This window comes from Macaca mulatta, chromosome 7, assembly GCF_049350105.2.
Source record: "Macaca mulatta isolate MMU2019108-1 chromosome 7, T2T-MMU8v2.0, whole genome shotgun sequence".
Classification (NCBI taxonomy): Eukaryota; Metazoa; Chordata; class Mammalia; order Primates; family Cercopithecidae; genus Macaca; species Macaca mulatta.
In genome coordinates, this window is record NC_133412.1 from 92,724,124 (window position 1) to 92,736,176 (window position 12,053).

A 12,053-nucleotide genomic window follows, 5' to 3' on the forward strand; every position below is an offset into this window, starting at 1 on the left:
GACCAGAATTAGTACAGGGACTCACTGAAAACTGGAAATGCTATGAATCAACCTAAAATTGATATAAAGTAGTATTTATGAAGCAGTGTTTATGCTGCATATAACATTCAATGATCTTGCAAGAACTGTGCCTCTTTCTTAGTGGTAAAGAATATAAAGCAAAATAACGTGTATTTTACGTAATGGGAAGATACTCTAGCCTTCCCTAGTGTATTGAACTCAAAACCTAAATGATTTGGCAGAATTCTGAAAATATCTAAGGGTATTGCTAACCTTCTTGTATGTCATTTCCTACCCGCAGGTCTAATCAGAGCATGCCTTCAATGTGTGACTAATACGATGTTCTATAGATTATCATGACCATTAAGTTCCCTAAGGACTATATTATGACAGAGAGTAAACGAGTTTTAAAAAGCTGAACAAACTCTAAATGTTCAGAAAGTTATGGAGTAACAAATGTGAATTTTTAAGGGTGAGAACTCCATCACAAGATGAAGTTGAGTGGTTTTCTGCAACTTGTTGTTAACATGTTAGTAGTTGTATGATATCCTTCATGTACTCAGTATGAAGTTAAATCTATTGGAATTTCAATATATTGCAAATACAACATATAATGTGGCAAGGATCTTCTCCATGGAAAAGTATTTATGATGAAACATAAATTAGTTTAAAATGTAAAACACCTATGGTGAAATACTGGATCATGGCTCTGCTGACAGATCCATTCCACCCACACCCCACCTTTATGTTCCTCTAAAGACCACCCTGAAGTGCCTTTGCAATCACCTACTCTGTTTTTTCCTGGAGGGCTCTGTTACTCTGTGTTCCTGGAAAGTGTACCTCTGATACTTTCCTCCTTGTCCTGTGATTAACTTGACTTATACTATCGCCAGTTGTCTAGACTTAGTCAATGGAACTAAAGCTTCTTCATCTTTTATCCTGTTGGCATTTTGAGGTACTCTCTCCACCAACCATGACACTCTCTCTCTGTAAAGTCTGGAGTATCACATCAGCTCCTTCGAACACTTCTGAGCTGGGCATTGTCTGAAGGACTGTTCCTTGTCAGAAGGACTGCTCGTCAACTTAGTTCATAAGCATAGCAGAAGTAGCTCAAATTGTGAGATCTCAGGAAACAAATAAAAGTCTGCCTTGGGTTTGGTAGCATCCCTTCTTACTTTTTAAAATATCCAGATTATCAAAAGCAATTTAGGAATATATTCATCTACCATAGACAAATCCCCTAATATGGTATAGTTTGGCTTAGCCAGGGAGAAATATGTTAATTAACTCATGGTGTGAGTTATCATGAAGAGGGATCCATATAATACAGAGCCTGTGCAGACTAAAAAGTTTTTTTTTTCTTTTCTTTTCTTTATTCTAAGAGAAATACCTAAAAATTAAAAGACTGAAGAGATTGGTGACTTGATCAAAAGCTAAGTAATCTGTTCAAGGTCACAAAATAGTCATATAATCAATGTTCAAATCCCAGTTTTTGACAGCCAACTCAAGACACTTCACACTTTTTCAATTGACTAGCGTTATTTCCACATTTACTGAAATGTTCACTTCTGCCATTTTATACAGTTAAAGGTATTTATCTGTCAATTTGTACAGCAGTGCAGGGAAAGTCTATAGGATCTGTAAACCAGAAAGAAGAAACAAAGAATTTTTAATACTATCCTGTTACTTTGAAATGTGTGTATTAAATAGTTGATTACCAAGTTATATTAATAGTTGCTTTATTTTTTATATTTTAAACAAAATTTAAGGTGGGATTCTACAGCACATAATATCACAATCCTAACCGAAATGTAATGCTATGTGCCTTTAATAGTTTCCCTTAACTAGGAATTAATTAAATTAGAAATTCATTGCTGTTAGCATTAGCAATGTCTCTGTTTTTATTGGAACTAGAGTAATTTGAAAATTTTGTGGAAATATGCTGCAATAAACATACATGTACATGTGTCTTTAGAATAGAATGATTTACATTCCTTTGGGTATATAACCGGTAATGGGTTTGCTGGGTCAAATGTTATTTCTGGTTCTAGATCCTTGAGGAATAGCCACACTGTCCTCCATAATAGTTGAACTAATTTACACTCCCACCAACAGTGTAAAAGCATTTCTGTTTCTCCACAGTTTCACCAGCATCTAATGCAAATCAAAACCACAATGAGATACCATGTCACACCAGTCAGGAAGGCGATTATTAAAAAGACGAGAAATAAATTTTAAACAGTGAGTTTACCAAATGATAGCATTCACTTTATAAATGCTATCTTTTTGTTTTGTTTTGTTTTGTTTTGCTCTTGTTGCCCAGGCTGGAGTGCAATGTTGCGATCTCGGCTCACTGCGAAGTCTGCCTCCCAGGTTCAAGCGATTCTCCTGCCTCAGCCTCCTGAGTAGCTGGGACTAAAGGCATGCGCCACCACACCCGGCTAGTTTTGTATTTTTAGTAGAGACGGGGTTACTCTATGTTAGTCAGACTGGTCTCGAACTCCCGACCTCCGGTTATCCACCCACCTCGGCCTCCCAAAGTCCTGGGATTACAGGTGTGAGCCACCGTGCCCAACCCCACCATTTTTTATATTTTGAAGCATGTCATAGATGAATTTCACTTTATTGCATAAATAGATGAAGCTACTGACATTTTTTATTCAACTAGTTCCTGATTTCTGTCATTATCATATTTGACAAGATGCTTTTGAATGCTTCTGATTTTTTGATATCTTCAAAATACTTTAAAATATCTGTATCTGACAAAGTCTAGTCAGGAGACAGAACCGACATGAGTAATTTGAACAAAGAATACTTAATATAAAGAATTAGCAACTGGTAAAAGGAATTAGCTACTACAAGGAGAATAAAAAATAACTCTAAAAAAATACCCTAAGGGAGAATTGACATCTTTTATAATACTGTTTTTCTATTTATTAATATAGTGTCTATCTTCACTTATTTAAGTTTTATTTACTAATACACTCTTCATTACCACCTTTTGTTAAGTTTTATAATTTTCTCTAAATGCACATCTTTAAATTTGTACATAAGCTTAGAATATTTGTTGTTTTGCAAGTTATGTTTTTTATGTAAATATTTGTAATTTTTTGTTAACATGTTTTTTCTTTTTCAACATTTATTTGTAAATGATGTCAATTCTCTACAAGTTAATAAATGTGTTGATATACAATGAATATAATAAATATCTTTGTATGTTAATTAACACATGAATCCAATGCAATTACAACAAAATACTGAAATAATATTTTAAGAAATCTGACAAACTGATTGTAAAATATTTACAGAACATAAAAGGGATAAAACTAACAAAGACACTGTGAAAAATAAGATGAAAGAACTTAATCTATCAGACATCAAGATTTATTTTAAAACTATAGTAAATTAAAACAGCGTAATATGGGTTCAGGGCTAAGCACATACATTAACGAAACAGAACAGAGTTTAGTAACAAATCCATACATACACTGAAGCTGAAAATATAAGAGAGGTAGTATTGCAAATTGAGGGAAATGATGAACTATTAAATAAATGATATCAAGTCTGAGTTCTACATATTTACAAATATATAAAAATAGATTTCTATCTCCCAACATTTACAAAATGAATTACAAAGGGATGAAATTCTTAAGTATAAAAAGCAAAATATGTTTTAATTTACAGAAGAAAATCTAAATAATGTCATATGATCTTGACAGAGAGAAAGATTTCTTAAATCAGACACAGACACACAAAAAAAAGATATCAAAAATGATTCACAAATGCAATCACATTAAATTTTTAAAAAGTTATTACAAAAGGCCATTTGAATAGCTGATACATTTTACAATACTCTTGAAATGAAAAAATAAAATAGAGTGATGGGGACCAGATCACTGGTTGCCAGGGGTTAAGATCACAGGGAAGACAACACAGGAAAGTTTCTTGGAAGTGATGGAAGAGGACTATGTCCTTATTGTGGTTTGTAGTAGTCGTGGCTACATGAATCTATTTATGTAATAATATTTCATAATACTATAGAGCAATAGTAAAAACAAAAAAAAAGAATACATGTAAAAACTGGTTAAATCTGAATCTGAATAGTCTTTACTTTACTTTGGAAAAAAAAAAAAAAAAACCCTAGGCCTAAAGGGGAGAAACCAAGGAAGAAATAAATGTGGAAGGGTGATGCCCTGCCCAAGGATGAGTTTCAGAACACTTTGGAGAGAATATGAGTGAGGCCCCCTGGATGGAGAGAGGTTCTCTGGGTTGCGCTAGACCAGAGCTAGTTCACAGAGGGTGACTGAAAATGGGGCTCAGAGAATTTAAGGCCAAGGCTGGCAATAAAACTTGCTGGAGGATGAGTACCACTGGGTGCCTGAACATAAGCCACTGGCAGCTGCACTATAGGAACAAGAGAAGTGGCACAAATAAAAATCTTGGTGTTAAAATAGTTCAGCTTTCTAGATTCTCCTCTCTTTTCTACAACTCATAATCTAAAAGGAAATTGGAATTATCTAGCCAATCAGAGAAAGCCCTTTAAATGAAAGGTTTAAAATGGAAGCTTCTGAGTATATTTCATTCCATATTTTAAAGCATTGCTAGCTATTTGAAAACTATGGGATAGGCATAATTCATATGGGGAGAGGAGTCTCATAACCTAATTATCTCCACTTAAACTTAAGCACTTATGTTAAATCATAGATTGGCTATTCCCTAAAGCTGGCAAAATTCAGTTTCAGATTTTTAAATACTATTCATCCATATAGACATTTTAGGCATGTCATTAAGAAAACTTATAAAACCTGACAAATGTTTGAATGTATGTCTACCAAAGAATTAGGTTCTCGTTGCTTTTTTTCATCATATTTACATTTACCCGTAACAAAAGCAGTAAATGCATACATATTATCCATCTAGTACCCATATTTTTTTTCTGGAACCAGTAATCTAAACAGTGATTTTTCCATGTTTTTGATATTTAACTCTCGCTTGATACCTAGAAAAAGACTTGTTAATATTCATTAAATATTCTGTATAGTATCTTCTCCACTACTTTCCCCACAATTGAGATACACCACAAAAAAGGACTAAAATATTAAACAGGGTATTGACCTGAGGAATTTGAAGGAATTTTGTCTTAATGAAGGGAAGTTCTCACTACTAGTGACATTTCAGAAATTATCCTTGGCCTCAGGTAATAGTTCACAATTTTCCTTATGGCAGCCTTCATATCCCTATTCCTTAGTGTATAAATAATGGGGTTTAATATGGGGGTGAAAACAGTGTAAAATATGTCAAGTAATTTATCCACAGGATAGATGGTAAAGGGCCATACATAGATGAAGATGCAAGGTCCAAAGAATAATATTACTACTGCAATATGGGAAGCCAGCGTAGAAAATGCCTTTGCCATTGCAGCTGAAGACTTGAGCAAAACTGTGACAAGAATAATGATGTAGGAGCTGACCAAGAGAGAGAAAGTGCTTAGAGAAAGAACTCCACTATTGACCACAATTAGTATTTCAATGATGTTAGAGTCCAAGCAGGCAAGTTTGGTCACCCGAGGAAGATCACAAAAAAAGCTGTCTACTACATTAGGTCCACAGAAAGGCAAGTTCACAGTAAATGATAACTGGCTTAATGTGTGCACCAAGCCCACAGCCCAGGATATCGTTACCAAGACAGTGCATGTCCTTCGGCTCATGATGATCACATAGTATAAGGGTTTGCATATGGCTACATACCTATCATAGGCCATCGAAACAAGTAGCACCATCTCCCCTCCAGTAAAAAGGTGAACGAAGAAAATTTGGGCTATGCAGCCACTGAAGGATATGGTCTTGTGTTCACTCAGAAAATCTGCAATCATCTTAGGGGTAGCAAAAGAAGCCTGACAAATGTCAATAAAGGAAAGGTTTCCCAAGAGAAAGTACATAGGGGAGTGCAAGCTGGTATCAAAAGTCACTGTGAGGATAATGAGAAGATTTCCCAGCACAATGACCATATACAACACAGAGAAGAAAACAAAATAGAAAAGCTGGAGTTTTTGAGAACTACAGAGTCCCAACAGTACAAACTCAGACACCACTGAAGAATTGGCCTTATCCATGGTTCCAGGCTGCAGACTTGTTCTGAAACAACTCTAAAGGAGGATAAATAGAAAGGAATCAGAACTTGAATTAAGAATACTTTTAAGGTGAGGGATTCTGAGATCTCAGATATAATGTACGTTTGCTGAATGCAAAAATTTTAAAGAGGCCATAGCAGTATGTCTGGATAGGTGGATAATAGGAAAGAACTTATGTAAATGTCTAAATAATGCTTAATAATTTAATCAATAGAATTAGAACCCCTTGAGTTTTTGGATAGTCCTTGTCTGTTATATAGTAGGAAATGAGCTTACCCAGAAGCTGACTCATGACAACAAGACTAGAGGAGTGACCTAGAGTCCAGCTCCACGGGCCTTATAGGTTGACAAAAAGTGTTTACATCTACTTGTCTTGTGGTCATCTTACATCATCAATTATACAACATTCTTCTTAACTTTTGAAGAGATATTCGTAATTTGATTATTATTACATGATGTAAAGTCACACAGATTAACTTTTGGCTAATTATTTTGTCTGGACTTTAATTCCACACCTTAAAAAAGATGGGAGGTGTAAAAATACCTACTTTACAGAAAACTTTAGAGTTTAAGCAGGATAAGTCATGACAGTCTACTATCAAAGTAATTGCATTGCAACATAGGATCTCAATACGTTAAAAACCGCTATATTAATAGAAATTTACCTTCGTGCTGCTGCAGGAGTCGTTTCCAATTTAGGCAATTCCTACTAAACAGATACTATTGAATGTATATTATACTGGCCTATAGTTCCAACTGCGTTTATCAATTAGTCATCCAATAATTTCTTAAAACACGTATTATGACTGACCTGAATTATCTAAATCCCATTTTCTGTTGATTATCCAAGAGCAGAACCTAAATTTTTCATTTTCTTTCCCTATCAGAATTTGATTTCAGCCCACTTACGTTCTCCCTGCTAGAGTTCTCCATGATCTTCTTAAAACATGTTTACAATTAATGCCAGAAAATTGTGTTTTTTAAAAAAAAAAAATTTTTGGATAGAGAAGTAAAAATGATTATAAACCTCTCATGCTCTTGAAAATATCTAAAAATTTGCATCTTATGTTTTTCACCCTGTAAAACCCTACTATATAAATCTAGTCCAGTTGAACTGGAATAGCTTTAAAGAAGTGCTATTTTAGGAAACCATATTAGTTCTGACAATTAACTGTTGACAACAGTCATAGTAAGAGACCTGAGAGAGTGATGATCTAATTCTGGTCCCATGTGAGAACATGAGCATCTTTTTCTGCTAATTTATTTCAGACAAGAAGCCAGAGTCTTTACTTTGTCTCTAGGCTACAGACCTAGCCTCTCATTTAGATGAATGCAGTTGCAGTCCACACAGGGAAGCCCCACAGTAAACAATCATATTGTGTCCTTTATTGGAAGAATGTTCAGAGAAGCATTCCACTGGACCACATTTTGGATATACGTTATTTTAAACTCTGGAACTATGACAAAAAAAAGACTCATTATAATTGTTTAAAGCTTTAGTAACAACAAATCAGTGTCTATAATATACAAAAAGGCAATAATTAAGAGGATTCTGAAACATAATGTAATCACTTTATCCCATGTGTGACTCATTTTGTTCCTCCATTTGTGAAATAAACGTGTCCTTGCTCAAGTTCATGTATTTATTACATAAAATGATCAACTCTACCTAATGAAAAAGTTTATTGTATGAATGTAATGTATTAAGCTAAAAATTGAGGCAGATTTAAATATAGTGAATGACGAATCATAATTTTAAAATTTACAAATGAAGGACAAAAAGAGCTTGCGTTTGTTCCGACACTGCTAGATAACATCTACTGTGTATACATGTTTTATCAAGTGATCTTTACAATAGACCTTTGGAAAAGGGGTTATTAAACTGCAGAAGAGAAAAACAAAGATTATACATGTTTAGTAATCTGGGGTCAGACAGCTAGTAAGGGTCAGAACATCTCAGTGAGGATTTGAAATCAGATAATATAAATAATATTTAATATTTACTATGCACCAAAGTGTCAGGCACTGTTCTGCGCTCTTAATATATAGTAATTGAATCTTCCCATAATGCTACATGGTAAATGCACTTACTAATTCTGTCTTACAATAAGAAGTCAGAGATACAAAGATGATAAGCAGTTTCCCTGAAGTTCCATAGCTGGAGAGTCATTAAACTAGAATTTGAACCCTGGTATTTGACTCCAAGGCCAGCTATTGCCACACTACGAAATACTGTTTCAGATCTGAATACAAAATCGATGCCATTGACACTGTGCTACAACTGGGAATTCCCTCAATATATGTTCATGATTCTAATCTTTTCACCTACTATGAGCCATTGGTCAGTCGGTTGAGCTAGAGTTTCCCAACTTTGGCATTATTGACATTTGGGATTGAATTACTGTGTTGAAACAGACTGTCATGTGACTATTGTAGGGTATTCAGGAGCATCTCTGCCATCACCCATCAGATGCCAGTTACACTTTCCCCCCAGTTATGACAACCAAAAATGTCTCCAAACATTACAAAATGTCCAGCTGAGGAGGTGAAAAATGACTCCCAGTTGAGAACCACTGTGCCACTGGGTTAAGCTGTCTTTGGCTTGCATTTTTAGTCTCTTCCTGTTTCATTTCACTTTTCATTTAATCTTTTCATCTACTGACAACTGTTCAGATTCACTTATCAAAGAAATAAGAAAAAAAAACTCTCCTAAACTCTTCTATTCTCTTTGTTTTTTCCTTAATTTTTCTTTTTTTAAGAAAAGAAATTTTGTGTAGGAGTGTCTACGTTTCCGTCCAAATCTTTTTTACTACTCAGACTTTTAACATGCTTAACTATACCTTTTGTTGCCATGGTCAGGAAAACTAGTTTATCAAATGGCCGCAAAGACCTGGTAATGATAGCTAACTCTTAAACAGAACGCCTCTTCATTTTCCTTTCAGAATTTTTAATATTAGCTTTCTTTATTCATGCTACTGCCCCTTAAAAGTAGATTCCAAGAGGTCCTAGCCTCTGGCATTCTAATTTTTTTTCTTTTTCCTTCTATATTTCTTGAACTCTTGTCTCTTTATGTCCTTATTAATCTCTTTCTCTTCCTTGTTATCTCCCTTTCTTCAGCATTCCATTCATCTCCCTAGCATCAGTCATCACCTCTGTATTATGACCGCTAATTTTGCGGTACTGTTTCCCCCTGCCCCCCACATTCCAATATTCCAATCTGTTTCTGATACTTTTTGAATGTGACTGTACACAGCCATCTCAAACCTTGGCTCTCACAATTTCCCAACTCAACCCTTTTCCTTCAAACTTTTCTGAATTAACTGTAAAGGAAAACCTACCTTTCTCCTGGACCTCACTCTTTCACTTGAAACATCTCATCATTCCTTAAGCTTATATATAAATCTAATGTCCTTAGCATGAGAGCCAAGAATATATAACCTGTTTTTACCTATGCCATACCCTGCTCTTTAGCAAAAATAAATAAATAAATAAATTTTAAAAACAGGCTACTCAATATTTATTAAGCTGATAAACAATTCCTTATCCATTTTTTCATGTCCTTCACAGATGTCTATTCCAACACAGATGTTACCACCTCTAAAAGCCTTCCTAGAGGCTTAAGTCAAAATGTCTATGTTCTAATGTTTCTGTAGCACTTTGATTGCATATGCGTTATATCTTCTCCCAAGGTGTAGTGAATTATGTTGGCTTGGCATACATTTTGAATACAAATTCCACTTTCTCATACCAGAAGCAGGGCTCAGTTACCCTTGACACAGTTTCCAGTTCTACACTATATTCAAATGGTTCAAACTGGTGGCCAGAGATTAAAAACTAGAGGCATCTTTCCCACCTGGCAGACTGGGCTTCCTGCTTTCCTGTCACTTTCTTTAAATGGACCATTCAGTCATTTTCCGGTGAACTTAAAGTAACCCATACCCTTTTCCCTCAGGTATACTGCTAGATGACAGACTTTCTCACCCTCCCTCTGCCTGACTCTTCATTCCTGCCCCACATGACCCTGGGATGAAGGACTGCCCTCCCAACTTATTGCACTCTCCCTGCCTGATCACTAAATAAAAATCCTTGAATGTTTTTGCTATTTTAGTGATGTATTGAATTTGCACCATCCACCTGAAGAACCAGGGGCTGGTCCAGGCTGGGTTTTCCCTGGAATGCTTGCGAGAACACAAGATCAGGCACCCAGCCTCCAGAGTGCTGGTCTGGTAGACATCAACTAGACATAGGTCAGACAAAAGCTGCAGGGGCATCTGCCAATATAAAGTTTCCTGTGTGAGGAACTCCCTGGTCCTGACAATTAGGCATTAAGCCTTTCACCAGGTAAAAGAAATGTCTGATAAACACACACTAGAAACACCCACAACAAGTTCATTTTCATTTCTCATTGGAACAGGATTGCTAGCCATTCTGGTATGGAGCCCCTGTTTAGCTGGGGACTCTCAAAACATAAGGTAAGACTCCCAGTGTGGAAGAGAAATATTATTATGATGGCTAACTCTATTATTTCTCTTCCACACTGAAACTTCTTGAATTCTTGTGCTTCTTATGAATCATTCACAGGATTTGGTAGAGAGATGTGCCAAAAGTACATTGTCGATAAACATGTTATAGTATTAATGCCAATATATTTCACCCTATATTTGTCATTCACTGAATAGTTTTACCTTCTTACTTTCCCGTGCATCGAATCCTTCCCAGTAAATGGCCTAGAACTCTGCAAACCATAAACCACCCACATAAACTCCATCTTTACGTGGAGCAAAAACATTTCATCTACTTGGTACTACAATATCCTAATTAAGTAATAAAAAACAGTACCAACAATCAACAAGCTAATGCAAAAATAATGACACAACTGGTTTGAGTTGAAGCATAGAGAAAATAGTTTGTCTGTTACATTGGAAGTAAACCATACATTACCAATTTTTTTAAGTTATAGAAATAATGAGATGCTTTAAGAAAAATAAATTTGCATTTTACTTCTGTAGGGTTAAATAAATCGTGTTATATACCTTAAGTGCAAATAAAAATAAATTATTGATTATGCTATAACTACAGACCTATGAGTTTAGTATTTAACATTCTCATGATATTTTTGTGTAGTTTTACTCTATAAAGCAATATATAGCCTTGATTTTCATGCCTATTTAATTTCTTTAGGTAATAGGTAAGAGTGTCATGATGAATTTTCCTAGGTGCAGTCAGAGTTTTTCATAATTTTCTCAAGTGTCTCCCCAAGTATACTTCATCTATTTACATAATTTCTCACAAGTCATCCCTGGCACACTAAGATACAGACACATGGACATCCTCATCTTTTTTAAATTAATCATTTATTTTTTCCATAAGTTATCGGGGTGTGGGTGGTTAGTGCCTTTTTCTTTTGTCAAATTGTAAGAGTACCATGAATTTATCTAAGTGACCAATTGCAGCTTTTAAGATTCAGTATTAAATTAGCCAAGGTTCATCTTCCAATGGGAATTAATATGTTTCAACAGATATTCTCAATTGAACAAGGCAAATAACATCCCACATTGCTGAAAACTACAATGAGGACGATAAGGCCATAGGAGAAAAAGTGAGAGTCATTCAGCCCTTGGGCACTATGTGGAGTGAAGTATCTTCTGCTAATTCTATACAAATGAACCTGCTACTCCAGAGAAAATGTGTGGGAAAGTACATTCTTTTGCCTAAGTGAGAAATACTTTGACTTAGGAATGGAAGAGCATACTGGGTCCTTGCATGTGTAATATGGAACAAAGGGTAATTAATTAGAACTTAAAGGATATGGGTTCCTATTCTCAATTCTAACAATAACAAAGAATACGTTATTGGACAAATCACTGTAAATCTCTTAGCCTTAGTTTACCCTTCTACAAAATGATTTGTAATATTTCAAGGA

At 35.1% G+C, this 12,053-nt stretch overlaps 1 protein-coding gene across 1 annotated transcript; it reads right to left on the reverse strand.

Annotated features, from left to right (window-relative positions):
- Positions 1-5,059: 5,059 nt before the first annotated feature.
- Positions 5,060-6,131, reverse strand: OR4K5 (olfactory receptor, family 4, subfamily K, member 5). The gene is given in 1 exon segment (NM_001193856.2): positions 5,060-6,131. A coding segment is annotated over 1 exon segment (972 nt). The 5' UTR covers positions 6,113-6,131; the 3' UTR covers positions 5,060-5,140.
- Positions 6,132-12,053: the final 5,922 nt, after the last annotated feature.